This window comes from Myxozyma melibiosi (assembly GCF_037950935.1).
Source record: "Myxozyma melibiosi strain Phaff 52-87 chromosome Unknown BZA70scaffold_8, whole genome shotgun sequence".
NCBI lineage: Eukaryota > Fungi > Ascomycota > Lipomycetes > Lipomycetales > Lipomycetaceae > Myxozyma > Myxozyma melibiosi.
The window spans coordinates 273,823-298,827 of NW_027042922.1; the positions used below are offsets into that span (position 1 = coordinate 273,823).

The following is a 25,005-nucleotide window of genomic DNA, read 5'->3' on the forward strand; positions in this document are numbered from 1 at the left end:
GGAAAAGTAGAGCCGCATCGACGGCGGCAGATGTCTTCAGATGTTTACAGATCTTGGTTCAAATCATGTCTATTGCTATTTCTCACTGTTTTAATCCCTACTTCTACTGTTTTCTATATACATCTCAAGCAGAGGAAATCTCATACATCTCAAGCAGAGCCAATCTCCCGCTTCTCCACCACGTCCCTAAAAATCTGCTTACACGGCACCTTCGCCTTCAACTTTGCGCACAGCAAGAACGCGCCACTCAGCTTGCGATGCAGACTATACGTCTCCTCCGGCGGCGGCGTCAGGCGCTCTCTGATCATCAGCGGGATCTGCGACCGCACCCGGTCCGTCACCGTCTGGTTCGCAAAGTCGTAGACCGCGTCCGCGGGCGCCGTCACGTTGGTCTGGTCGAACGGCTCCGCGAGCGTGAGGATGCTGTCGATGTGCGCGTGCAGCATCATCGGCGACTCGAGACCGGTCAGGTAGCCGAGCTTGAGACTGTACTCCTCGCATCCCTTGACGTCTCCGCGCACGGCGGCTTTCAGCACGCCGACGTACTTGTCGATGAACTCGGGGCTGTACTCGCGCGACGCGCCAAAGTCCAGCAACTCGATCTTGCCGGTCTTTTCGTTGTACAAAAAGTTAGTCCAGTTCGGATCGGTCTGCATGTAGTTGAACTCTGCAATCTCGCGGAGCGTCAGGCGCATGATTTGCGTCGCGATCCAGTCCTTCTTGTCCTGCGGCAGATCCTCAATCTTCGCAACCCCCACGCCGTCCATGAACTCCATCGTCAACACATGCGGCCCGCTGGCTTCGTCAATCACGCGCGGTACAACAAACACCGGATCATCCTTCAAAATCTTCCCAAACTTCTTCAAATTCTCCGCTTCCCGCACATAATCACATTCCCACCCCAGCTCCGTCCGCGCGTTCTCGATCGACTTGTCGAGATAAAGTCCTTTAGGCAAGATACTCGACGCGGTAAGCAACATCGCGATGTTTTTCAAATCAGACGAAATCGACCGCGCGACGCCGGGATACTGCACTTTCACCGCCACGCGCTCGCCCGTGCTCGCCAGCGTGGCCGCGTGTACTTGGCCGATCGAGGCCGCGGCGATCGGAACGTCGTCAAAGGAGGAAAAAAGAGATTTCCAGTTCGCGCCTAGGTCTTGCGCCATCACGCGCTCCATCTGGCGGCGCGGCATGTAGTCCGCGCTGTCCTGCACCCGCGTGAGAACTTGCTGAATCTCCGGCGGCAGAAACGACGAGTCTAAAAACACACTTTCCGTCAGTAAATCAATTGAGATAGATCAACCCATAAGGAAAAACCCACCCTGAAAACTAATCATTTGTCCCAACTTCAACGCCGCGCCCCGCATCTGCGACAACTTGCGCACCAGAATCTCGAGATTGGCAGGCGTCATGAGCACCGATCCCTGCACCTTCGTGCCCTTCGCGGACTCGTCATTATACCGCCGCGCAGTCTCCTTGATCGCGCCCGCGCCAATCTCGGCGACTAGGCTGCCGTAGTGGAAAATGCGCGCGAGCCGCGAGGAAGGCACGGGGGACTCGCTCATGCCGCGGATCTTGGGGCGGTCGGTCACGAGCTCGGCTGGTGACGAGCGCGTGCGTTTTGAGTCGGGGGAGGTGGTGGTGGTGGTGGTGGGTTTGGCGGCAGAGGAAGAGGAGGAGTCAGATCCGGTTGCGTAGGTCCGGCGCTGGGGAAGCGGGTGCAGCCGACGCAGAGGTCTCGTCGCGATAGTACTATACGCCCTCGTCCCCGGCGGCACAACCCCCGTCCCCGACGCTTTACTTCCACCTTCAGCAGCAGCCCGCTCACTGTAACCGCTCGACGCCGACGCCGGCCGCGCCTTGTTTCGAAACCGCACAGTCAGCGACGACGTCTGCCAAATTCGATTCGCGTGCGCAGAGTACAACTCCCGCGAGCGCTGCCCTACTTGACACACCGCGCTCGTCAGGCGGATCAGATCCGCAATCGTCATTCTGTGTGTGTCTGTGTGTGTGTTGTTCTGGGTTGATTGAGCTCAGTAGAGGGTCTGCCTGCGAACTGCTTCCGTGCTCGAGATCGGTTCTCGAGATGCTTCGGCGGGAAAGTGATAGTCACGTGATTTGCTCTTACTGTATGCTACAACTACATCTATGAAATAATCGATACTAATCTGTATAATTGCTTCTATATACAAGTCCTTATATACACATATCAAACCATAAAACTCCAAGACATCCCATACAATAATCAAACCAAAACATTCGCAGGCCCGACAACGATCTCCTCCCCGGTCGTCTGCAACCCCTCCTCCTGCGCCGCCTCCCATCCGATCTTCTTCGCAATCAGCGCGACGCGCTCATCCATCTCGCTCCACGCCAGCGCTTCCCTAAGCGTCGAAATTCGCCGCAGAAGCACCCCCGAGTCGCTAACAAACTCAAGCAGCACCCGCGCCGCGTCAACCACCGCCGGCACCTTCTCGTCCAGCTCGGACTCATGCCAGTTCAGCACGTCGAGCGCACGCCTGACAAACTCGGTATCAGGATTTACCGTCTTGACTTTCACAATCTCGACGATCATACGCACGTGTGCGGTTTCTCTAGAAGTCAGCCCCCGGCCGCGGTGTAGGGCCGAGACGAAGCGGATGCTCGCGTACTTGAAAGGCACAATGTACTGTGCAGGCTCGATGCCAGCGTCCGCAGCCACGTTTGCGCCGTTGACGAAGAACGACTCTGAGATCTCTGCCGTGCGCGGCCGCTGCGCTGTTACGCCAGTAACCCACATCTGCACGACCGCGTTTGCGATCGTAAACCGCTCGGGCGCGCTGAACTTGTCAAAGCCCGAGGCCCAGCCGTACACGATCTGGCCGAGCACATCAAACTCAGTCTCGGTCATCCCGGCCAAGAACCACAGCGTTCGCACGGCGTCATTCGACAGCTCGCCCTCTTTTATCAGCGGAACCCAGATGGTTTCAAACATGCTTGAAAAGAGCGCTTTGAGATACTGCCGCGTATCCTCCGTCATCGGCTCGTCGTCTTCGCTGCCTCGCGCGCCGAAAAACTGACTGACAGTCAACCGCCTCAGCCAAACCTCTTTCTCAAACACTTCCAAGTCCTCATCTGGCCACGCGCTGAACTTTGAGTTTCCCTGCGCGATCGCAAGCATCTCGTCAAACCCCTCGGCACTCTTCACTTTACTCCGCCATAGAATCTGCGTCGCAAGCTGCGTCGTCAATCTCCCGCCTCTCAACGTCTGCTGGAAAAACTCAAGCACCTCAGCCTCAGTCGCGCACTCATTAAGCAACTTCCTCAGATCCGCCGTCGTCATAGACTCAAGCTCCACCGGCTGCTGCCGCGCTTTATCCTCAGGCACAGTTTTCCGCGGCCCAATCCCTTTCAGCCCGGCCAGCACCGCGCTGTAGTGCGCATGCACCGGCGACTTATGTTCCGCCGCCTTTGCCTTCGCCGCGCTCACCGAGGGCTCTGAAGATGGTGACGCGTGCGAGAGATGCTTGTTGAACGAGTTGGTCAGCTTCTCGGCCCGCATCTGCGCAGACTTATTGTGCGCTTCTACCGAGTCCGAGAACCGCACCGGATCAATCGAGGCTGAGAACTCGGCGAGTTTGTCCGCAGACTGCTGCGCTAGCCTGGATGCCGATTGCTTAGAAGCTGCGAGCATCTCGTGCCCGCGACCGCGTCTCTCGTCGACGGCTTTTGACTTGCGGTTTTTCATTCCAGCTGAGAAAGGAGGAGAAGTAACTGGTGGAAAATAAACAGGACGAAGAGTCTCTTCATGATTCGAGACCAACGTAAACAGCGAATCCAGCGCACCACCCAGTCCAGTTCCCGCCGCCTTTCGTTCTTCATCTTCACCAATATCGTGATTCTTCACCGCATCTTCGGCAGCATCTCTCGCGCTCCACCGCCGCTGCAAACACACCGTTTTGCTCAGTAAACTCACATACCGCTCGTCGACGCGACAGATCAGTCTTGATCGCCTCAGCATCGCGTCAGGTCTCGAGATGGCGGTGCTCTGCTGTGTCTTCTTTGTCTGGTGATCCTTCGTCGAGGTGAGCTTTAGTAGAAGTTCCCACCACGTGACTTATTCTGCCGAACCCTAAAGTAGTTGCTAATGTCTACAACGCCATAGGCAGACTACTTCTACTTCTACAAAAGCAGTAAATAACTAATGAAACGAAATTGTTATGTTCATTCAGACACCGGTTCTCATCTCCACATTATTCAGCACTAAACAATTGTAATCATACAAAAGCGCAGCACAAATAACCACTTTTACTTGCAACATCATCAACGAAAGACCTCCTCATTCCAAAATAGCAAAAGAAAGAAAAAAATTAAGCAAAAATCAAAACAAAATGATCGTTCAACACTTAGGCGGAAACGCTGACAGCGGCGACTTTCTCAGACTCCTCGAGCAGAATGCTGGAGTTGGGTGCCTCAATCTCAGAGGGAGACGAGGCAAGGCCAAGCTGCGCATCAGTCCAGATAGGCTGGACCGGCTTAGCGTCCTTGACACCAACACCAGCAAGGCCACCGACGGCCTCCCAGTCAGCGACGCGCTTGCAGTTGAGCTCCTTCCAGACAGTCTCGAGAGCGCTGACAAGGTTCTCAGCAAGCTCGGGGCCGTGGCCGGGAGTAGGAGTCACGCGAAGACGCTCCTCACCAACAGGGACGGTCGGGTAGTTGATGGCCTGGACGTAGATGTCGAAACGCTCGAGAAGCATGTCAGAGGCAATCTTGGCAGTCTCAGCATCACCGACAAGGATGGGGACGATATGCGAAGGGTTGGGAACAACGGGGATGCCGAGCTCGGCGAGTCTCGACTTGACGTAGCGGGTGTTGGTCTGCTGAGCAACACGGTCGGTGAGGGTCTTCTTCTGGTACTCGATGGCAGTGCGAGCACCGGCCATGATGGCAGGAGGGAGAGAGGTAGTGAAGATGAAGCCAGGGGCGAGCGAGCGGATCATGTCAACAAAGTAGGCAGAGCCGGCGATGTAGCCACCGACGGCGCCGTAGGCCTTTCCAAGGGTTCCGGTGATGATATCAACACGGGACATGACAGTCTCGTCGGGACGGCCCTGGGCGTGGGCATCAAAGTCGAGGTGCTCGGCGACACCGGCACCGTTGGGGCCGTACATGCCAACCGCGTGGACCTCGTCGAGGAAGGTGATGGCACCGTACTTTTCAGCAAGGTCGCAGATCTCCTTGATAGGAGCGACCGAGCCACACATGGAGTAGACAGACTCGAAAGCGATAATCTTGGGAACGTCAAGAGGAAGGCTCTTGAGCTTGTTTTCAAGATCCTCAAGGTTGTTGTGCTTGAAGACGATTTTGCGGGCGTTGGAGTGACGGATACCCTGGATCATGGAAGCGTGGTTGAGCTGGTCGGAGAGAATAACACAGTTTGGCAATTTCGAGCCGAGGGTGGAAAGGGTGGCGTCGTTGGCGACGTAGCATGAGGAAAAGACGAGGGCGGCCTCTTTTGAGTGGAGGTCGGCGAGGGAGGCTTCGAGCTCGAGCGCGGACTTGTTGTGGCCGGCGATGTTGCGGGTGCCACCGGCGCCGGCACCGTACTTGTCGAGGGTGTCGTGCATGGTCTTGAGGACATGCTTGTTTTTCGACATGCCGAGATAGTCGTTTGAGCACCAGACGGTGACGCGGTCGGTCTCGGAGTGGGTGTGGGCCTTGGGGAACTCGCGGGCGAGACGGTTGATGTTGTTGAAGTAGCGGTAGGACTTGTCGTTGTGCTTCTTAGTCAGCTCTGCGTGGTAGAACTGTTCGTAGTTGAACTTGTCCGATTTCTCGCAGGCCTCGGAGACGACGGGTTCGGGGGAGGTAGCCTGGGCGGCGACCTTCATGGCGGCGAGGCCGTGCTCGCAGATGCCTGGGTGAGTGTTAGAGGGTTGCGGTCGGCAATAAGACAAGAAGGCAAGTCCGAAGATGGAAGAGGAAGAGTGAGGAAGATGATAAGTACCCTTTGAGGTGTCAAAGACGCCAACTTTAGCATGAACAGACTCGAGAGAGGTCTCGTTGGCCTTAGTCGGGGCAGACTCGTGGAAGGCACGGGGAGGGGTGGAGGAGGAGTACTGGCGGGCGGCCATGGCGGGACCCATGACGGGGCATTCCTTTGCAGCGCTCTTGAGGCCGGAAGAGGCGGAGAGGGCCTTGAGGGTGGCGGGGGAGGTCTTGCCGAGGAAGGGGCAGAAGACGCGGGAGTTGCGAGCGAGGATCTCCATGATGAAGAGATATAGGATGGTGATGAAGAGGAAGAGAAGGAGGAGGAGGAGGAGGTGGTGGTGAAGAGAAGGCGAAGAGGAGAAGAAGCAGTTTTAAGTCGCCTCGGACGAAAGCTCGGCGCAGCAGCCAATGAACCGCTGCGGGAGTCAGCAACTGTGGCGGTGCACCGGCCCAATCAGGAAGTCTCTAATTGGCCCTCGCCTGTGGCGCGTGTGCGGGGTCTGGACTCTTGCTGGGTGTGCACCGGACTGGGGCTGGATCGGGAAGGTGCTAGGCTGCATCGGGGCAGAGGGTCCGCTGTGCGGTGGCGGATTAGGACTAACCACGGGCGAACTGGTCGTTGTTTCTTGTTGTTTATTGCAGTTGAGTGTTGTAAGTAGTGATTGATTCTTTATTGTATATTTGAAGATAACGATGGTGATTGTGATTGTATTGTATTGTATTGTGTTGTGTTTATGTATTGTATGTGATGTAGTGTTGTTGTTGTTGTTCTTATTGCTATCCTCACTGAACTACAACTACAAACACCTGCTGTTCGTCCATCCTCATCTACTCTTCTGTTCTCTATCTACTCTTCTACTCCTCTATCGCATCTACATATCCCTATCTCTATCCCTATCTCCATCTCTATCACCACCCTATCTCTGTGGCAAACATGACCTGACACCGCTGCACCTCTGCTCTGGCCACCGGGCCTCTCCCGAACCCGAACCACTATCTGGCCGCTATCTAAGCCCGCTCCACCTGTCAACTGTGCTGCCTTCCTGTTGCATGCCTGCTGATTTGTTCTATAACTACAATACTGCTTACTTCAATACTTGTTCAATTGATGTTGTAAAGAGTAGAGAGTGTGTTTATTGTATAATAAATAGTACAGACTTCTTCACTCAATATCTCCATTCAAGCTTTCAACACCGCGATCAGATCATCTCTCAAAAACCCTCTTCACCGTTCTAATCCTCCTTATCTCCTTCTCAACCTACATTCTCTGCCATTCTGTTTATAAGCCCGCAAGCCACCTGCGGTCTAAGACTCCTCATTGTCTCGCTTACTTAATGAATTCATAACAATACCCTCACTCATCTCATCTAAAAATGCCCAAACACCGCCTGAGGTCGATATGCCTCCTCCAAATACCTCTGCTCCTCATCCGTAAGCTCCTTGTCCGCGATCTCCACCGCCTCCTGTAGTCTCTTCACGCTATTAATCCCCACCACCGGCGCAACCGTCTTCATCTTCACCCACACCAGCGCCGTCACCGCCATACTCCACCCTCTCTTCCTCGCAACCTCCTCCACCCTCCTCACAATCTCCTTCCCGCTCTCGTCCGGCTCGTACTGCTTAAACACCCCCGTCCCCTGCGCGCGCGCACTCTCCCCCGCCTTCGCCTCCGTCGCCGCCAGCGGCCGCGCAAGCACCCCCTGGTGCAGCGGACTCCACGGCATCAGCCCGACCCCGCTCGCGCGGCAGTACGGAATCATCTCGCGCTCTTCCTCCCTGTACACGAGATTGTAGATATTCTGCATCGACACAAACTTCGTCCACCCGCGCAGATCCGCAATGTTCTGCAACCGCATAAACTCATACGTCCACATGCTGCTCGCGCCGATATACCGCACCTTTCCACTCCGCACGAGATCGTTCAGCGCCTCCATCACTTCCTCCGCGTCCACGGCCTTGTCGATCCGGTGGATCTGAAGCAGATCAATGTACCCCGTTCCCAACCTCTCTAAACACGCATCCACCTGCTTGAAGATCGCGCCGCGCGAGAGCCCAAACTGGTTCACAAACTTGGGATCTTGTCTCAGATCGACGAGAAAGGCCTCGCCGAGCTTTTTCTGCTTCGGAACTGGGTAGTAGATCTTTGTCATGATTGTCAGTTCTTCGCGCGGGATGTTGTATCGCTCGATGGCTTCTCTGATCAGGATCTCGGATTCGCCGTTCGAATACGCGTTCGCCGTGTCCCACTACACAACATCAGTCATCGTCCAGTACTTGAATCAAAAGCAAGACATACAGTCGTAACCCCCAGATCATACGCCTTCTTCAAAATAGGCAGCGCATCCTCCTTATCCAGCACCCAAGGCTCCCACTCGGATGCTTTATATATATGTCAGCACACATCAATTGAAATACTTCAGCCGACACACTCACATCCCATAGACATCATTCCCAAAATCGGCACCGACACGCGCAGCCCGCTCTTCCCCATCCTAATCAGATCAGCTTTTCTCCTCTACTCAATGCTTTTCATACATCAACTAAATACTCACTTTCGGTATTCAACTTTCGCCATTGTCTATGAATCGATTTGCGCGGGGTTCTAGAACTGTTCTCAATCTGTTCTGTCTCATCTCGGTTATCCATTAACCGAGCCATGCGCCGGGTAATTTATACACATCCACTATTCACAGCATATATACAAAACATATCCTCACCGACCCTTCAAAGCCTTTGTAACATACACCGGCTTCAGCTCCGGACTCTGCAGCGTGAGATGCATGTCCGACGCCAGCATGCTCTGCACCGTCAACACCTCCTGCCACTTCCGCGCCCACCTGCTATCCTCATCAAACCGCTTCCCGACCCGCACCGTCGCCAGGATCCCATACACATTCCCCGCCATCGCGCTCTTCATCCCGTAGTGCTCCATCGCGCGCGGGTTATACTCCCACTCGGCCACGATCGACAGGTAATTCGCCGCCGCGACCTCGAGCGGCGCCAGCTTCTCGCCCGACACCGCCCGCAGCTCGAGCCCGGCCTCGTAGTGCCGCCGCGCGAGTCTCACGTCTTTGGTCCGCTCCCCGAGCTGCCCGAGCATCAGATGGCTCTGCACCATGCAGCTGAAATCAGCCTCGCGGTCGTAGTCGTAGAACTTTGCGTCGTCGGCCTCAGACGCGTCGACATGCGCCTCTGCCGCGCGGATCCCGCTCTCGTACTCGGCCCGCGCGCGGTCGTATTGCTCGCTGCTCATAAACAGATTCCCACAAACAAAATACGCCAGCGGCAAGTTCGTCTCCCGTAACTTCACCAACACCTCCCGCGCGCGCGCCCGCGTCTCCGCATCCCGACTCATCACCTCGCCCAAACACTTCCGCCCCAGCGCATACTGATTCCCCAACACCACCCCGGTCGCCGTAATCTTCTGAATCAGCGCAGACGTCGCCATCATCCCCGCCACCGACGCGCTCTTAATCTTCTCCGCCGACGTCTCCTCCTGCATCCCCCGCTCCAGCACTCGCAGATACGCAACCAACCTCCGCCCGTCGCCAAATCGCGCCTTCAACCCCTCTAACTCCGTGTTTGCGTCCTGCACTTCGACAAGAGCACTCAGATCTTGCTGCATCGCGCGCGGCTTGATCGCGGGCTGGAATTGCCGCCCAATTTGCGCGACAAAATTAGCAGACGGAAGCACTTTCGCCAGACCGGCTTCCGTCGCGCTGCTGCTGCTGCTGCTCGCCATCCGTGTACTTGAAAACCGCGCGCGACAGGCACAACTGCATTCTATCACAGCTCGTAATCTCACAATAGGTCTCCGCGTACTATACATTTCTTCTCTTCAATCCACCAACTAATTGATCAAGACAAACTCCCTCCTCAGTCGCGGTTGAGATCAACCGAGTTGAATTGACAGATTTAAAGTTTACCCTGTACTCTGACACCCAGATCTACGCTCACTACTTGGCACTCGCTCGCCATCGTATTACTATTACTATTACTATGCTCCTTGTTTATTGCTAAAACTAATGGGTAACCACCATCAACAACTAAATGAGGAATAAGAAAGAAAGCCTGCAACGAATCGATAAAGAACAGTGCAAAAGAAGAAGAAGAAGAAGAAGAAGGCAAAAGAATCGATAGATACAGATCATAAGATGGAAAGACATTCGCACGCATAGCGACAGGATAAACGAAAAGAAGATACAGGAAAGCAAATTTGATTTGTGAAAAAAGCACAAATGGATGACAAAGAAAGAAGAATGCAGGATGACTTAAACGATGAGAAAAGCCAAGTTGAGAAGAAGGAATTAAAAAAGTAAAAAAAAAGAAGAATTAATACTCAAGTGATAGAGAGCAACCCAAATGCACGTAGTAAACTCCAAAGATATTCAACCACCCTCCGCTCCTGCTCACGCCCCTACCTTCCGTACAGTTATAAAGCTAAACACAAGATTTGAAAAAAAAAAGAGAATGATGAGTTGGTTTGCTTTATCGATTATCGATTCATCATCTGCACCTCCTGTCCCGGAGGCACGCACCAGTGCCGATGGAACGACCATGCTTTCGACTGACACGACTTGCTGCAGTACTTTGTCCTCCTACACCTCCGGCATTTCGCAAACTGCTTCGGATACTCCTCCCATCGTCCGCACTCGAAATACCCACACTGTCGGACCCCGCCTCGGGACTCGTCTTTGCGGCACGAGTTGCGCATGATGATCGACGCCCAGTAGCTCAGATCGCCCTCGGCATATGCACGCGCTGTGAAGCGCTCGACTAGTTGGAAAAGATTCAGCGTCGGAAGCTTATACTCTTCCTCAATCAGCGACTCGTCCTCGGGGTCGAGAGACGGGTCGTCGAACCCTCTCCGTTTGGACTCGGTGTTCGCCATCTGCTCCTCCGCCTTGGCTCTCAGCTCTGGTCGCATCGACAACGACGGAACAAGATGTGTCTTCTGGAAGCACTCCCGAAGATTCACGTACTTGGACACATACGCCAGCAGCTGCAGCGAGAGCAGTACGTCCTCTTCCCGCGGCACGTTATCCTGCGATCCCAAAAATGCCGGGAACGACGACAACAGCGGCGCATTGCCTGGTCCGAGATTCTCAGTCTGCGCTGCGGCCTGCATGGCTGCCTGCTCCGCCTCGCGCATCACAGTTGCCGATTCAAAAGCAGGCGACGTTCGCGCAGCAGCTACGGGTGAGCGCGCAGCGAACGAGCCCTCGGCGCTAGCCTCTGCAGAGTTGGAATCAAGCGTTTGCGATGGTCCTGACGTCGTCGTGTTGCGGTATCCAGCCGAGTAGTCAATGTCGAGCATCCGTGGCGCGTTCAGCGACGACGAGCTCGAAACGTCAGCCCCATATGTAGCTTCTTCAGACGAGGCATGCACCTCTTCTGCGCTCATCGGAACCTGCGCAAGAGAACTCGACGGCGCGACAACAACGTCTTCGTCGATATCCATGGCCGCCGCAGAGTCCTCGACATCGGACGACGACGTCGTCGCCGTCGAGATGCCGGTCATGGCTTCCTCTTCAACAACGGCGGCTTCCGCTGTCGAGCTGCTTCCGTTTGCGTCGGTCGGTAGTACTGGTGATGGCTGTGTATGCGAATGAGAATGATGGTTGCGATGGTGATGATGGCGGTGATGGCGATACATGTGATAATGGATGCGATTGAAGTAGGCGTTAGTATTCGAGACAGCGATCAGACCCCCTTCCGAATCGGTTTCTGTGTTGTCAACCGAGCGCTGCTCGGTATCTGTCATTGTGGCATTCGCGTCTGCGGTCGTGTCTTGCATCTGCTCCTCCTCCTGCTGTTGCTGCTGTTGCTGGCGTTGCTGTCGTTCGTCTTCAGCCACCTGGGCCACAAGCGACATGAAGGCGCCCGCCGCATTGGCATCGATTCCGTTGTCGAATAATGGCCGGTCTGTCATCGCTGGCGAGTCTGTGGTGTGGGTATGCGCAGCAGTCGCAGGGGCGGTGACTCGTCTGGCGGACGGTCGCACGGCAGGCGACCGGGTAGCACCAGCACCAGCAGCCAGCTCGGTTTCACTATCTTCATTACTTGAGAGGAGACTCCTCCGACCGTCGTTGTTTGTAGCGGTATCTGAATATTTTGCATAGACATCATGATAAATTCGTAACTTTTCGATGGCTTCCAGGAAGTTGTCCAGGATGGTAGCCAGCACCGGCACGACGTCTGCGTCGACCACCCGCCGACGAACGGTCTCGGTCCCACGCACGCCGACGGAGGACAAGCACTGCAGCGTGAGCGACCACTTCCACGAGGTGAGCACGTCGCGCGAGTGCATGCCGGTGCATGAGCGGAGGATGGTGACGAGCCTGTCGATGCCGCCGTCGGTCGCGAGCGATTCTCGAATGACTTGCGAGGAGGAGATGAGTACACAGAGACTACTCAGCGAGTTGACGAGCGGCCGATCGTAGGGGCAGTCGAGCGCCCGTCTGTCGTACATCGTCGGCGTCATGGTGGCCGCGGCCTTGTTGTTGAGCACCGAGAAGAAGTTGACATCCCGCATTTCGTCTTGCAGGGGGAGAGCTGGTTAGCGTTGGATTGAAAACACACCCAGGCTTCGAATCGCCGAGGGGAGAAGAGGCAGCAGACGGACAGCGACCCGCACAGCAGCCAAAACAGACATACCTAAAGACACAAATAAGACAGGCTGGACCAGGAAAAGGGAGAAAAAGGCCGGGACGAGGAAGAAGCCAGACGAAAGCACAGAGAGCGTGGCGGAAGAAGAGCAAAAAGAGTATTTTGGCGGTGATGACAAAAGGCTGGTGGCGGCAAACTGAACCGCTCCCTTCCTATTCCGTCTTGGGACACCCGAACCCTGATCCCGCTGCCAGCTATCTGTCTAAAGCCGGTCACTGATTGTTTTGATAAGTCGACTGTCTGCTGGTTGCTGTGGTTTGTTGTATTAAAGATTATTGCTATTCAGATCTCTGTGCAGAGGTCGGTGCAGCTGCTGATGCCTCTGCCTGTCTACGATTCCGCCAAACTCCATGAAACAACCTCCAATGCACCCTGTAATCACCCTGTAATCAATCCCCCACCCTATTAGATCCCTTCCCCTTTCTATACCTCGACCTCTGCTGCTCCCGACCCGCTCGCGCCCGCCTCCTCAGACGCGCCACTGCCCTCGTCCTCCGCAACCAAATCCGATCCGTCCTCCATCAGACTGCCCGAGAGATCAGTCCGGATGAAGAACGTGAGCACCACGATCGCGGCAAACACCGCGAGGAAGAGAATGAAGAACGTCTTGGGCAGCACCTGCAGCGTCTTTGAGTACACCTGCAAGTACAGCGTCGGCGAGATCACGCGCGCGAGCGAGTGCACCAACCCCACGGCGCCGAGGATGAGACCCGTGTTTTTGCGCGGGACGTGCTTCGAGATCGTAGACTCGGTCGTCGCCGCGGTCGCGCCCGCCAGGTTCCCGATGCATCCGCAGACCAGGAAGAACAACGGCGACTTGTTGATCAGAAAGCCAATGTAGGCAATCACCCCGATTATGGCCGATAGTCGGATGACAAAGATGTCGGTCTCGGACGCACCCGCGCGCTGCGCGTCGGAAATGTACGTCCCCCGTGCCTTGTGTCGGGCGTCCACCCTGGCTTTGACCCAGCGCAACGTAAACGGCAGCGCCAGGAAAAGCACAAACATGCGAGTCAACCCAATCACGGTGACGTAGTACCCGGTCTCGACAGACGTCCAGTGGAACGTAAACTCGGCATACAGCAGCGTGACCATCATCTCGCACAACGAGTTGCTCACAGCGCAAAAGTCCATGATGCCGAGAATCGTCAGGTTCCGTCTGATCGCGGGCCGCGTCCCGTCCGTGGGGTAGAACGCCATCACCGGCTGCAGAACGTTGATCCGCGAAAGGAAGGACTTCCATGTCAACGGACCGGTCTGGATATGCGACTGTCGGCGCTGGAGCTGCTTGTGCGCGGCCTGCGCCTGGAGCTGATGAGACTTTGGCACCGACTCCGGAAGAAGAAACATGACGTAGAAGAAAAACATTGCCTGCATGCAGAGACCGAGGTAAAAGAACGTCAAGACATTACCAGTCTTGCGGATCGCAAATGACGAGAGTGAAGGGCCGAGTGCCATGCCGGTGAAGAGGATGCCGTGGAACATACCAAACGCTTGCGCGCGCTCGACACCAGGTTTTGTCGTGTCGGTCGCGTAGGAGTGGCACATTGCGACGACACCGATAAACGAACCCGTGACTCCGTCGAAGAAGGCCGAGAGATAGAATAGGTTGTAGGACTTCAAGTATGACCACCGAGCGGCAGCAATAATCGTCAAATCAGCCAACTATAATAAACCTCTGTTAGTACCAGCAGTTACTCTTTATGAAAAAAAAAAATACATACAAATGGACCAGCCATCGACAGCATAAGCACAGGCCGACGTCCGACGCGGTCAGAAACCGCCCCAAGTTTAGGCGACACCCAAGCGCCCAGCAGGCCGGTGATCAGCCCGACCCACATCGTGATCGACGAGCCCTTCTGATGAACCGGCACAATCTGGCACCGCTCCTCGATGTCGCCCGCCGCGGCGGCGATGTTGAAGCCCCACGAGGACATGCCCGCGGGATTCAGGGCATCCTGCACGGCGAAGTACTCACGACACACGAGCGCGAGAGCGATGTTTATCTTTGGCGCAATGTTTCCGCCAAACGCGACGGAGAACAGCGCGAACGGGACTAGGAGGTGGTGCACGGTTGGCTTGCCTAGCAACGGCTTCTTCGCCGAGTCCACGAGCGGATCCTGGGGCGCATCAGGGTCGTCGCGATAAGGTTGGATTTCGACTGTCGCGGATCCGTTTTTGGCCGCCACCGCGGCAATGTCTTCGGCCGGTCTAGATTAGGAGTGAAAGAGTCAGAGTCGTGGATTCAACAATGGCTCAGGGCGCGTGGATGTTGGTGCGGATTGAGCCCGTCGCCCTGCAGGGTTCCGGGCATCAGGGCGGATATCTGTACCTTCTGTGAAATGGCTCTTCCGCCATTATCTGCTCCTCCTGGGAGAGCAAGACCGTAGTGCCGTCGTCGACCACAGCAGCAATTCCGTCCATGTTACTTGATTGAAGATAGAGAGAAACAAAGAAGAGCAAGACAGACGCACTTCAACAAAACCAGGCCAGAACGGGTCCTGCCAAGTGTCTCCCCGGGCAGCGAGCTCCTGATATAAGACTTTTGAAAGGCGCCCGGTCTGCTCTTGGACGTACGCCGCACTGCTAAACTGGAGCCCATCGCACCTTCGCCAGTCGCTTGGTTGCTTTTATCCCTTTGTGTTTCGGGAACCAGTTTAAGCGCATTTGGGGCGTGGGTAAACGTGATCGGCTTCTCCGAGGCCCTTCATTGAATCATCCCCGGATTTAGCTTCATTGTGTATTTTTACAGCTCATTACAGCTGATTATAGCTGATTACAGCTGATCAAGCAGACGAAATGAGTTGAGATTGTGTATTAGTAATTTTCTGTCTTTTGAGCAAGGAATATCTCTGAGAAATAGCTCGAGCAAATTAAAGTACATATGCCACCTCCTCCAGTGGCCACAAGCAAATCATCTACATTTATCTCATCTTCGCCAGCCAGGCATCAGCATCCGTGAACGGTTTCAACTCCGCAGCACTCACAGTATCGTCCGCCGCCGCAGTCTTAACCGCCACAACCACTGCATCCCACAACCTGAGCGCCCGCTCATACTCCGCAACGATATCAGTTGCGACCGCAAACTGCTTCTTCAAAAACGTCGCCATCTTCTCGCGTTCCTCGGCATCGCTCGGGTTCTCCTTCGTGCACAGCTCGTCTAGATAGGTCTTGACCGCAACGCCCAGGCCGCTGTTTGTGCTGGACTTGAACGGCAAGCTAACCCCCAGCGACTCCCATCGAACTTCGCCGTACTTGTTGGCATCGTTGTTCGCCAGTAGCGAAAACAGAACCATCTCCAGCAGCGTTCTCGCGTTGGACGTGCATTTTGTCGCAAACGAGTTGAATAGAAGCAAGCTCCGGCTCAGAGGACCACTGTATCCCGCTGGCTGCTGCTCAAGCGGCAGAAGCGAGGCAACGCGAGAAATCAAAAGGATGTGCGCCTTTTGCTCGTCTATAGAGACCGTTAGTACACACATAAACAAACAAACCACTCAAATAGGTACACACAACACTCACCAGTTCCGTGGATCGGCACACCGCTATAGGACGAGGCATACGGCTTATTAGTCAGCGCCTTTGTTCGAACAAGCTCGATCGCAGTCACAAGAGGCTCTGTGAAGTTATCCTCGGCCTTGGACGATGTGATGGCGGCCGTCAAGGCCACGCCCCATGTCGTAAGCACATGCTTGTCTGTCACAAACGAGCGCAGCTGAAGGAATCTCCAGTACGTGTTTGCCAGGACTTCCTTTGAGGTTTGCAAAAGCTAGATAGTGTATTAGTCACATACTATACATATTCAATGAATGAAAGAGAAATGCGTACCTGCGGCAGTTTGTCCGGAGTAAGGGGATCTCTTGCTCTCTTCACGGCAATCGTCTTCTCCGCAAACGCATCATCCACCAAGCTCAGGATCGCAAACTTCAAGTCGGGCTGCGCGCTCTCGGCAAGCTTTTCCTTGATAATACTCTGCGGCACGTTCCAGGTCTTCACAGTCTCGTATGTGGTGGGAGTGATACGATGGGGGATCGCAGTCTCGTTAGACTGATCGAACCAATAGATTACATTCTGTGATAAAATAGTCAGTGTCAGTAGTTGAGCTGACCCAAGGTCATAGGTAGCATGCACTTACCACTTGCTTGGCCTGGTAAAATCTATTCAGCGGCTGGGTGAGCAAGCTAAGAGACTGCGCCTTCATACTCTCAATCTTCTTCAGAAACTCTCGATACTCCGGACTCTCTCCGCCCGCCAACGGGACCAATTCCACAAACTTGCCCGACGTCAGCGCGCCGAGGATCTCAGGCCCGATGATTCCGCGACACAGGTAGAAATTGATCTCGTCCGGCAACCGCTGGCCGACAAACTCGTGCATATCGTTCGGCTCGTTCTTCGACAACGGACGCGTGCGGCCCTCGGAGTTGAACACCGGCTGGAACTTGATTGCGCACCAGGTTCGGCGGTAGGTTTCGACGTAGTCGACCTCCTTGATCAGCGGGTGCTCGGCATAGCCCATCACGGCTCCATAGCCGCTGATAAAGTTGCGGAGAAGATCGCGAAGAGCGCGGATCTGCGCGTGTATTGATAGCTGGGGTTGCTCAATCAGGGGAAACGGAGAGGAGAAATCAGGTCCCGCCAAAACGCAGAGGTCGAAGAACTGCTCGGCGTTGATGATTCCGATGTCGGCTATAATTGCGCGCTTTTGGACGTACTGGAAGTTGCCATTGGTGATATCGATCGAGACAATGACGCGGTCGAGTTCGAACATGAAGGCTTCGTTGGAGGTGTAGATTGCATCGACGTATTGTTTCTCGTGCGTCAGCAGGTACACAAGCTAGTTGCTGTTAGCTATCGCCAGTTATTGTAATAAAAAACTACGCACCTGTGCCCACGGACTATAGGGAGCCACTATATACTCAACCTCATGATCCGCAAGAATCATCATCATATAACGGGAAACCTCGGAAAACTGAATTGTTTCTTCTCGTCGCAGAGTCAGCATCGCACGACAAAGCATATCTATAAAGACAGAAAATAGTACTTACCAATTTCACCAAAGATTGAAACTGCATTCTCGCCTTTCGCCTTGTCATACGAATCCCAAGCACTCGCGCGCTTGGCCTGCCCCGCCTCCGCTCTCACAAAAGGGTTCTCCCTGCGCGGGATCTCGATTCCCTTAAACACAAACAGCGGCGTGACTCCCGCTTTCTTCAAACCAGCAAGCAGCGCCTCGATCCTGAACTTGAGCGAGAACGGGATTCCGCCGAGGGCGTGCAGCAGAGGGTCGGTTTTGGGAGGGGCGCCGGAGTAGAGTTGGTGGTAGAGGTATTCTGCATCGATGCCGACGGTTGCGCCTGAGAGGGTGCTGAGAGGGAGCACCCTTGTCAGCTTTTTCTCGGCGATGTAGGATTCCAATAGTTTGACTGGCGGGTAAGATGTTAGATCCACTCTCGAGCAAGCAAATTGAACAGGCACAGGAACATACTGGTCATCTTGATCGCTTGATCCCACAGACGCTTAATTAGTCTTCACAATCAAAGCACTTAAAATACACACTGAATGCAAGCACAGACACAGCAACGTGAGGTAATTGAAAAACCCGGATCAAGAACTGTTTTGAGTACCGTCTGCAAACCGTCACGTTTGGTGATCCCAGGAACAGTTTGGTGTTCAGTTTGGCACCCGGTGATGAATCCGGGTAACCTTCAGCCAAATTAACTCGGCTCTATTTACATTCACCCGCCTTCAGGTAGAAAGGCCTTTGGTTTGGATTCCGAGATACGGCTGGCTTCGCGAATTATTACGAGCTAGGTGACAAGTAGCTTGGATCTGCAAACTACTGCAAAGCGCTTCTAGATTTGTCTGCGAAATGGTGAGTTCTAGGTAGTCTATGAACCTCGCAAATCGATAGGAAACATTCAGGACTACTCTACAGCTTTCGCTCAACTATTGCTCTTTACGCGCATAATTCCGAATCTTGAAGTTATCAAAACAAGAGACTGCACAGGTTCATGGATCTATGTTCAAAAATCGCGGTACTCAAGAAGCGCTCGGGCTTCGACTTTGACGCTGATCTGTTTGTGGGAATTCTTACCTCTCTGATCTCCAAGCAGCAGGCGATCGTGACTGTCGACCGAGATGTCTATCTCAATTTTACAGAGCAGATGATTTTGTTGGTGAGTTTTCCTACATTCCATCTGTGAAGTCTGTGAGGAAGATCTGCAACTGACGCAATGGGAAATAGGTCGGCTCGAATATCTTTGGGTTTACGACAAAGACAGTGGTATGCACGCCGGATATGACGACGGATGAATTCGCAGAGGCGATCTTGTTGAAAAACGAGCATGTACCGGGTGGTTTTTCTGCTCTTCCCGCGCAGCTGGGTCCTACTCCAGTCAACGAAAAAACGGATGTAAGTATATATCTTGTATCTCCCAAGGAGAGGTGTCAAGTGCTGATATATGGTAAAGCAGGAATGGAGTTGGAATGGGATCGGATCTCGGAGACCTGTCTCCGGACCTCCCGGCTCTGCAGAAAGCTTGCCGAATCTGGTTGTGATTCGAGATCTCGATAGCTCGAGTAACTACGTGCAGGCGCAGCTACTAGAGGTATGTGAATATATAGCTTATCTTGCTGGCCCTGGTTATAGATCATTGACCGTGTATATGCAGATTCTACGGACCAAGAATCTGGCTTCATCAAAGGGAGTCGTTATTACTCCGCCGCAGTTTTTGGTCGTGCCTCTGTTGTCGAGGAATACTATGAGACGTCATCTATTCCCATATCTTGTAAGTGTCTGTCATCTTCAAGCAAGTACGAGTACCATTCTAACTGTCGCTTAATAGCTCGACCACTTCTTTCTGAGCCACAATTACATCCCTGGCAACGTCGACGAAGCACAAGTCGAGTTTGGCAAATGGACTCCAGAGATCGAACTCCCCCCAATCGCCAGCCACAGGCTATTCCTGCCCAAAGAAATCGAATACCTGACCGCGACAATCAGCAGCATCGTCATCGGCGCCGAAATCAGACGCTACATGCACGACATCATGGTCTTCCTACGCATGCACCGCGCCATCCGCGGCGGCATTTCCGCGCGCGCGTCCCGCGACTTTGAGCTTTTGGTGCGGTGTCTGTGCCCGCTGCACGGTCTAAACTACGCGACGCCGGCGATCGTGAAGATCGCGGCGCGCAAGACGTATACCCATCGGATCACGGTGCCGAGTCCGGAGGACGAACGGAGTATGGCGTACGGGAGTGATGTCGAGGCGGTGACGAAGTTTTTGCAGTTTTGGACGCCAGATTTGGTGTTGGATGACGTGCTGGATAGTGTTCCTATCCCTCTTTAGTTTAAATCTGTTTTTATAAGAGCACGAGAGTGTTCTCTGCATAGCTGATGGCATCTCTTTGAGGATGATGGGTTGCTGCGGGAGTAAAGTGGCGTTTAGCATTTTTTTCAGTAGTATCTACTGAACTTTTGATAGACCTTTCAGTCTAATGAATAATATGAGAAATACTTAGTTTTAAAGAAATGATTACAGCAATCTACTTTGACTGTTCAATCCATGCCGTATGCCGTTCAATAGTCGCAGGGATGATCAAGCTCTCGATCTCAGTCCCGTCCTTGATCTGCTCGTCCGACAATCTAATCCAAGTCTCCGGCACCTCCGGCTCGACAAACACGATCTCGTTCTTGCGCGTCTGGAGGAGATTACCAATGACGAGCTGGTGCGAGTACCGCTCCAGCGCCTGTCTTGCCTTTGAGATCAAGATCTCAGAGTCAGTCTCGAGCTTGAACGAGATGATCATCGCGCCCGGCGCCCATCTTTCCACCAGCCGATTGAGGAACTTGGGCACGGGGTCGAGGTCCATGATGAGTTTGTTGCCGCCTGCTTTGGACTGGATCTTGTGTTCGGGGATGCGGCTGGGCGGGATGAAGAAGTCCGAGACCGCGGCGGCGAGGTAGAAGAGCGCGCGCGGGCCGGCGGATTGCAGGATCACGCTGACAGTGCGGAGGGTGTGCAGGTATTGGTTGATGGTGGTGAATGGCAGGAGGAGGAGTTGGTTGCGGTCTTTGGCGGCGCGGTATTTGCGCAGGACTGTGCGCATTTGCTGTTGGTACTGTTGGCTGACTATATCGTATTGATCAGCAAGTGCCATCAACATAAACAATTGATCAAATAAAAAATAGAAAGCATACCGACAACCTGCCCATCATTTTCCTCCATAAAGTCCAAAAAGCAATTCGTGGAATGCGAGTAATGCCTCGAATAAGGCAGCAGACTGAACTGCCGATGCAAGAAGATGACGGCGTACCCGTTTTCTAGGAAATACTCCGCCGACGTCGCGCCTCGGGTTCCGGCGGAAAAGTTGTCGATGAACCGCACGGTTTGGTTTTCGAGCGGGACGGTGGTTCCTCCTGACTGCAGTGTAGCTGAATGTTAGCATATGCGAATAATTCCATGCATAACAACTACACATCAGCAAAGGCCAATTGAGCAAAAAGAAGCAACGCACAGTAACCAAAACAATTCTCCCCGTCCCATGCATCTTCACAAACTCCTCACACTGCCGCGCGAGCTCGTCCAAATACTCTGGCGGCGCGTTATTCTCGAAATAATTGTTCTCGTCGATTTCCAGCGCCGGCGGCAGCACCGGCGCCGATCGGTCAATCGCCTGCTCGCGCTCGCCGGTCGACAGGCGGCGCGTGGGCGGAACAGGTCCGCTTGTGTCCATGGCGTTTGTGATTAAAATGGGGGAAGATAAGGATTGTGGATCTGATTGCTGATTATGCGATGTGGTTAACGAGGTGGAGGTTATTTACAATCGTGCGGCGCACTGCTGGCGGCGTGAGCCGAGTCTGTCGGCCATCTCCAGGCTTTGATTGTCCTTCAACCAGAGCAGATCTTCCCACGATGTTCTTCCTCTGTTCTCTCTATTCCTTCTTCTACTTCACATACTCAAGAGACAGTAGCACACAAAGATGTCGGAATACACACTCCCTCCTCCCTCAGCATTCAAGTCACTGACCGACGCCCAACGAATCGAAATCATCACCCATCTCTTTGAGCAATCGCCCGCCCTCGAGAACCTCATCACAAGCCAATTCGACACCGCAGACAGCTACTCCGCATTCATCTCCTCCACCCGCACCCTCCTCCTCGACCTCTCCAGCGTAGCCCTCACCGACCCCTCCTCTAAATCCGCATTACTCGAGATCCTCGCCGCGCATCCCCGCCTCGGCGCCCGCAAAATCACGTCAGATCACTCGGTCGCCGAGCAAAAGAGTCTGCAGGGCGAGTCCGAGGCGCTCGCGAAGCTTAACCAGGAGTATGAGGAGAAATTCCCGGGACTGAGGTATGTCGTCTTTGTCAATGGACGGCCGAGGGACGTGATTATGGCGAATATGAGGGAGCGGATCGCGCGGGGGGATTATGAGCTGGAAAAGGCGGAGGCAGCGAATGTATGTACTTTGTTTGAGTCGTTAGCTTACAGTTTTATTTTACTAATTTTACTAATTTTTTATCGCAGGCTATGTGTGATATCGCCACCGACAGAGCCAGAAAGCTCGGTGCGGATATCTAGATATGAAATTTGAATTGTGATGATTTCATCTATTCATAATGACCAAAGAGGGAAAGAGAAATGAAAACATCTCTGACGATGCGAAATATACAAAAGAGAAATAAAAAAATCATCAAAAACAAAAATATGTGCTCTTTGCGACAACAACTAGCCACCAATTAAATGATTAAAATTATGATGTATCACCCTACCATGTATCACCAATAACCAAACGAAAGCAGGATATGAAAAGCAAAGAATAGCTCACGACAAGATTCTGGAGTGAGATCTGATACTAGGCCCGTATTTGTAGAACAGGAACGGAATAGGAGCACCCACCAGTGCCAAGCATCCGATCAACGTGCACGCCCACTTTGGAGTCAGCTTCTCGTACATCTTGTCGGCGAACAAGGGGAACGTAGCACCGAGGATCGAACGCAGGAGAGAATTGGCGGCAAGGGCGGAGGCAGCGTATATCAGATAGGTGTCGACGAGGTATGAAAACATGCTCAAGAAGACAGTCACGAGGCCAAAGCCGAACGGGATGCCGCTAAGAACGGGCACGATCCACGCCTTTGAACTAGCCAATGATCCCCATCCTAACCAGAAGACGCCAATGGGAAGTAAGAAAGCGGCAAAGATAGCGTAAGGCAGACGCGCTTCCGGGTAGATCTTTCCGTTTCCCTTCTCCTTGCTGATCTTGATGTACAGCTTCGTCTGGGCGGGAGAAGTCATGATACCGCCGACCATACCGATGCCGAGAGCAATGAAAGGAAGACCTCCCTTTCCGGCACCCCAGCCTCTCTCCTGTTGGAAAATAATGGGGTAGGCAACAAAGTTCATGTACAAGATTGCGTAGATCAAAGAGCAGTAGAGAGCAATCAGGAAGACAATTGGCTCGGTGAATAAGAGAATGACGGGACGAACAAGACTTTTCTTGAGAAGGTCCGCGTGCGAAACCGACTGTCGCTCGTGGGCAGCTCTGAGATCCATATTGCCAGTCTCTTTTCTCAGCCGAGCAGCCTTTTTCTCCAAGAGCGTCTTTGAGTACGTCTCGGGCATGAAGAAGACCAGGAAGAAGGCCATGACTCCGGCAAAGATCAAGGCGAGCCAGAAAGTCCAGCGCCAGGTAACAAACTCGGAAAGATAGCCGCCGATGATGGGACCGACGACGGGACCTGCAAAGGGGGCGATAGTGTAGAAAGACATGGCATCTCCTCGCTCAGCGGGACTCCAGATGTCGCCGAGCGTGGCACCGGCGTTACTGAGAGGTGACGAGCCAGCGATACCAGCGATGGCACGAGATACAAGAAGAGTAGCGATGTTCTTTGACAGAGCGCAAGGGATCTGGAAGACGGTGAAGAAGAACCAAGTGGAGAGGTAGACGACGTTTCTGCCGTAGACTTCAGAGATGGGAGCGAAGACCATAGGTCCAAAGGCAAAGCCGAGGATATATACAGTAAGACCTAGGGTGGCGACGGTGGTGCTAACACCAAAGTCTGCGGCGATATCAGCGATACCGGCGGTGAAGACGGAGGACGCGAAGGCGACGCAGAAGGTAACCATGGCGGCGATCATGGTGATGCACCATTCTGGGAGTTAGAAGAGGTTAGCAGAGAAAAAACAATGAGAAGGCAGTAGGTGATACATACTTCTTCTGTTGGAAAAGTTGAAGGGGTTGGCGGGATCGTCGGGCCCGTCCCAGCCCACGACGTTTGGGTCATGGGACTCGACGCGAGACATGGCTCGAACTTCAGACTCGGACTCGGCGACGAGGTCGCTTGCGCCAGACCGGATGCGGGCGAGCTCGAGACGGTGGAAGCCGGTGTCGTCGGGGTCCTGCTTCTCGAGGTCGACGTCGTCCGAGGAGGCGTTTGTAACGGGCTTCAGGTCAGTGTCGAAGGTGGAGGCATCGCTGTTTGTGGGGACTTTCTCGGTGGGGGATGTAGACGTGCCCTCGATGGAGGTGGGCAGGGCCATGGGGTCGTCGTTAGGAGCGCTCATGGTCAGAACAAGAGACGAAGAAGAAGAGACGGAGGAGAGAAGAAGGAAGAAGGGAAGACGGGGCCTTGTTGACTTATTATTTGCCGACGATCTCTCGAAGGCACAGCCGAGGAGGGGCCTTGGCGCACAAACAAGACCTGGTTTCTGTGCGGAAAATCGTTCGTTTTCCAGAACTGATTTCCGGTCCAGAGCAGCGGTGACTGTGAATTCATCTGCTGCTTCTGCTTCTTCTTCATGCTCTTCTTCCTCTCTTCTTCTGCTTGTTATTTCATCTTCCTCGTCCAGCAACAAGCAGCAGAAGACCTCTACTCGGGGTTTCAGAGATGCTCATCTCGGACCCAAATAGACTTTGCGCCGTCTCCAGCCGACTCTTTGTTCGGGCGTCAATGGGCGGTCACCGCGGCCTGTTTGCCACTGGTTTTGTTTGAGAGTGGTGTTTGCATTGACAATTCATGGTCAGAAGTAGAAATACACTCTTATATCTATCTTCTAATAACAGATAACCCGCACCAAACACGTTCAGGCAGACAGCGCTCTGTGGGGATCTGCCTTCTTGTACGCCTACGTCTACGCCGCATCCGCACAATTCCTTTGTCCCTTCCGCCATTCGTCACCGCTCTGTAATCAGTCATGTGACGTCATGTGACTTTTGTCGTGACTCTTTATGGCAGTATTACTCTTTCTGTCACCTAACTCTCCCCTGAGATTATGTCCCCATCTTAACCCACTCCCACTCTCTGACTGCGCCCCTCCTATTCTGGGCCACCCCATTTTCGGCCTGCGATTGGGACCATCAAA

At 53.8% G+C, this 25,005-nt stretch overlaps 11 protein-coding genes across 11 annotated transcripts; 2 read left to right on the forward strand and 9 right to left on the reverse strand.

Moving 5' to 3' along the window:
* Positions 1 to 5: 5 nt before the first annotated feature.
* Positions 6 to 2,136, reverse strand: BZA70DRAFT_249222 (ABC1 family-domain-containing protein). The gene is made up of 2 exons (XM_064910676.1): positions 1,322 to 2,136; positions 6 to 1,258 (listed from the first exon to the last, which is right to left on the reverse strand). The coding sequence occupies exons 1-2, from the start codon at positions 1,989 to 1,991 to the stop codon at positions 150 to 152; spliced, it is 1,779 nt and encodes a 592-aa protein (XP_064767400.1). The 5' UTR covers positions 1,992 to 2,136; the 3' UTR covers positions 6 to 149.
* Positions 2,137 to 2,168: 32 nt separating this feature from the next.
* Positions 2,169 to 4,055, reverse strand: BZA70DRAFT_280584 (uncharacterized protein). Its single transcript, XM_064912989.1, has one exon. The coding sequence runs from the start codon at positions 3,998 to 4,000 to the stop codon at positions 2,246 to 2,248; it is 1,755 nt and encodes a 584-aa protein (XP_064767401.1). The 5' UTR covers positions 4,001 to 4,055; the 3' UTR covers positions 2,169 to 2,245.
* Positions 4,056 to 4,177: 122 nt separating this feature from the next.
* Positions 4,178 to 6,307, reverse strand: BZA70DRAFT_280585 (pyridoxal phosphate-dependent transferase). Its single transcript, XM_064912990.1, has 2 exons — positions 5,990 to 6,307; positions 4,178 to 5,899 (listed from the first exon to the last, which is right to left on the reverse strand). The coding sequence occupies exons 1-2, from the start codon at positions 6,249 to 6,251 to the stop codon at positions 4,386 to 4,388; spliced, it is 1,776 nt and encodes a 591-aa protein (XP_064767402.1). The 5' UTR covers positions 6,252 to 6,307; the 3' UTR covers positions 4,178 to 4,385.
* Positions 6,308 to 7,274: 967 nt separating this feature from the next.
* Positions 7,275 to 8,995, reverse strand: BZA70DRAFT_190687 (putative aldo-keto reductase). The gene is made up of 4 exons (XM_064910030.1): positions 8,526 to 8,995; positions 8,407 to 8,465; positions 8,270 to 8,352; positions 7,275 to 8,219 (listed from the first exon to the last, which is right to left on the reverse strand). Exons 1-4 carry the CDS (start codon positions 8,546 to 8,548, stop codon positions 7,341 to 7,343), a joined length of 1,044 nt encoding a protein of 347 aa, XP_064767403.1. The 5' UTR covers positions 8,549 to 8,995; the 3' UTR covers positions 7,275 to 7,340.
* BZA70DRAFT_268219 (uncharacterized protein) lies at positions 8,687 to 9,802 on the reverse strand (the record flags this gene model as incomplete). Its single annotated transcript, XM_064911148.1, has 1 exon — positions 8,687 to 9,802. One exon carries the CDS (start codon positions 9,800 to 9,802, stop codon positions 8,687 to 8,689), a length of 1,116 nt encoding a protein of 371 aa, XP_064767404.1.
* Positions 9,803 to 10,006: 204 nt separating this feature from the next.
* On the reverse strand, positions 10,007 to 12,740 carry BZA70DRAFT_280596 (uncharacterized protein). The gene has a single exon (XM_064912991.1). It carries the CDS (start codon positions 12,506 to 12,508, stop codon positions 10,469 to 10,471), a length of 2,040 nt encoding a protein of 679 aa, XP_064767405.1. The 5' UTR covers positions 12,509 to 12,740; the 3' UTR covers positions 10,007 to 10,468.
* Positions 12,741 to 13,030: 290 nt separating this feature from the next.
* BZA70DRAFT_190710 (major facilitator superfamily domain-containing protein) lies at positions 13,031 to 15,395 on the reverse strand. The gene is made up of 3 exons (XM_064910031.1): positions 14,975 to 15,395; positions 14,367 to 14,853; positions 13,031 to 14,307 (listed from the first exon to the last, which is right to left on the reverse strand). Exons 1-3 carry the CDS (start codon positions 15,064 to 15,066, stop codon positions 13,066 to 13,068), a joined length of 1,821 nt encoding a protein of 606 aa, XP_064767406.1. The 5' UTR covers positions 15,067 to 15,395; the 3' UTR covers positions 13,031 to 13,065.
* Positions 15,396 to 18,394: 2,999 nt separating this feature from the next.
* BZA70DRAFT_311495 (uncharacterized protein) lies at positions 18,395 to 20,154 on the forward strand. Its single transcript, XM_064914958.1, has 5 exons — positions 18,395 to 18,815; positions 18,884 to 19,051; positions 19,110 to 19,247; positions 19,311 to 19,427; positions 19,485 to 20,154. Exons 1-5 carry the CDS (start codon positions 18,651 to 18,653, stop codon positions 19,986 to 19,988), a joined length of 1,092 nt encoding a protein of 363 aa, XP_064767407.1. The 5' UTR covers positions 18,395 to 18,650; the 3' UTR covers positions 19,989 to 20,154.
* On the reverse strand, positions 20,155 to 21,509 carry BZA70DRAFT_280602 (putative phosphopantothenoylcysteine synthetase). Its single transcript, XM_064912992.1, has 3 exons — positions 21,157 to 21,509; positions 20,840 to 21,062; positions 20,155 to 20,771 (listed from the first exon to the last, which is right to left on the reverse strand). Exons 1-3 carry the CDS (start codon positions 21,373 to 21,375, stop codon positions 20,185 to 20,187), a joined length of 1,029 nt encoding a protein of 342 aa, XP_064767408.1. The 5' UTR covers positions 21,376 to 21,509; the 3' UTR covers positions 20,155 to 20,184.
* A 113-nt stretch (positions 21,510 to 21,622) lies between these two features.
* BZA70DRAFT_268224 (Oxo-4-hydroxy-4-carboxy-5-ureidoimidazoline decarboxylase) lies at positions 21,623 to 22,224 on the forward strand (the record flags this gene model as incomplete). The annotated part of the gene is made up of 2 exons (XM_064911149.1): positions 21,623 to 22,102; positions 22,171 to 22,224. 2 exons carry the CDS (start codon positions 21,623 to 21,625, stop codon positions 22,222 to 22,224), a joined length of 534 nt encoding a protein of 177 aa, XP_064767409.1.
* Positions 22,225 to 22,352: 128 nt separating this feature from the next.
* On the reverse strand, positions 22,353 to 24,324 carry BZA70DRAFT_190796 (major facilitator superfamily protein). The gene is made up of 2 exons (XM_064910032.1): positions 23,856 to 24,324; positions 22,353 to 23,795 (listed from the first exon to the last, which is right to left on the reverse strand). The coding sequence occupies exons 1-2, from the start codon at positions 24,205 to 24,207 to the stop codon at positions 22,468 to 22,470; spliced, it is 1,680 nt and encodes a 559-aa protein (XP_064767410.1). The 5' UTR covers positions 24,208 to 24,324; the 3' UTR covers positions 22,353 to 22,467.
* Between the last annotated feature and the right edge of the window lie 681 nt (positions 24,325 to 25,005).

Coding starts and splice junctions, on each gene's coding strand:
- BZA70DRAFT_249222 (XM_064910676.1), bottom strand. CDS start 1,991: ATGACGATTGCGGATCTGATCCGCCTGACGAGCGCGGTGTGTCAAGTA. Junction 1,259..1,321: donor ACAAATGATTAGTTTTCAGG/GTGGGTTTTTCC, acceptor GTGTGTTTTTAG/ACTCGTCGTTTCTGCCGCCG.
- BZA70DRAFT_280584 (XM_064912989.1), bottom strand. CDS start 4,000: ATGCTGAGGCGATCAAGACTGATCTGTCGCGTCGACGAGCGGTATGTG.
- BZA70DRAFT_280585 (XM_064912990.1), bottom strand. CDS start 6,251: ATGGAGATCCTCGCTCGCAACTCCCGCGTCTTCTGCCCCTTCCTCGGC. Junction 5,900..5,989: donor CGTCTTTGACACCTCAAAGG/GTACTTATCATC, acceptor ACACTCACCCAG/GCATCTGCGAGCACGGCCTC.
- BZA70DRAFT_190687 (XM_064910030.1), bottom strand. CDS start 8,548: ATGGCGAAAGTTGAATACCGAAA. Junction 8,353..8,406: donor GGGAATGATGTCTATGGGAT/GTGAGTGTGTCG, acceptor ATATATATAAAG/CATCCGAGTGGGAGCCTTGG. Junction 8,220..8,269: donor ATGATCTGGGGGTTACGACT/GTATGTCTTGCT, acceptor GATGTTGTGTAG/TGGGACACGGCGAACGCGTA.
- BZA70DRAFT_280596 (XM_064912991.1), bottom strand. CDS start 12,508: ATGCGGGATGTCAACTTCTTCTCGGTGCTCAACAACAAGGCCGCGGCC.
- BZA70DRAFT_190710 (XM_064910031.1), bottom strand. CDS start 15,066: ATGGACGGAATTGCTGCTGTGGTCGACGACGGCACTACGGTCTTGCTC. Junction 14,854..14,974: donor GAAGAGCCATTTCACAGAAG/GTACAGATATCC, acceptor CTCCTAATCTAG/ACCGGCCGAAGACATTGCCG. Junction 14,308..14,366: donor TGTCGATGGCTGGTCCATTT/GTATGTATTTTT, acceptor GGTTTATTATAG/TTGGCTGATTTGACGATTAT.
- BZA70DRAFT_311495 (XM_064914958.1), top strand. CDS start 18,651: ATGGATCTATGTTCAAAAATCGCGGTACTCAAGAAGCGCTCGGGCTTC. Junction 18,816..18,883: donor CAGAGCAGATGATTTTGTTG/GTGAGTTTTCCT, acceptor AATGGGAAATAG/GTCGGCTCGAATATCTTTGG. Junction 19,052..19,109: donor CAGTCAACGAAAAAACGGAT/GTAAGTATATAT, acceptor TATATGGTAAAG/CAGGAATGGAGTTGGAATGG.
- BZA70DRAFT_280602 (XM_064912992.1), bottom strand. CDS start 21,375: ATGGACACAAGCGGACCTGTTCCGCCCACGCGCCGCCTGTCGACCGGC. Junction 21,063..21,156: donor GGAGAATTGTTTTGGTTACT/GTGCGTTGCTTC, acceptor GCTACACTGCAG/TCAGGAGGAACCACCGTCCC. Junction 20,772..20,839: donor AAATGATGGGCAGGTTGTCG/GTATGCTTTCTA, acceptor AATACGATATAG/TCAGCCAACAGTACCAACAG.
- BZA70DRAFT_190796 (XM_064910032.1), bottom strand. CDS start 24,207: ATGAGCGCTCCTAACGACGACCCCATGGCCCTGCCCACCTCCATCGAG. Junction 23,796..23,855: donor CAACTTTTCCAACAGAAGAA/GTATGTATCACC, acceptor TCTAACTCCCAG/AATGGTGCATCACCATGATC.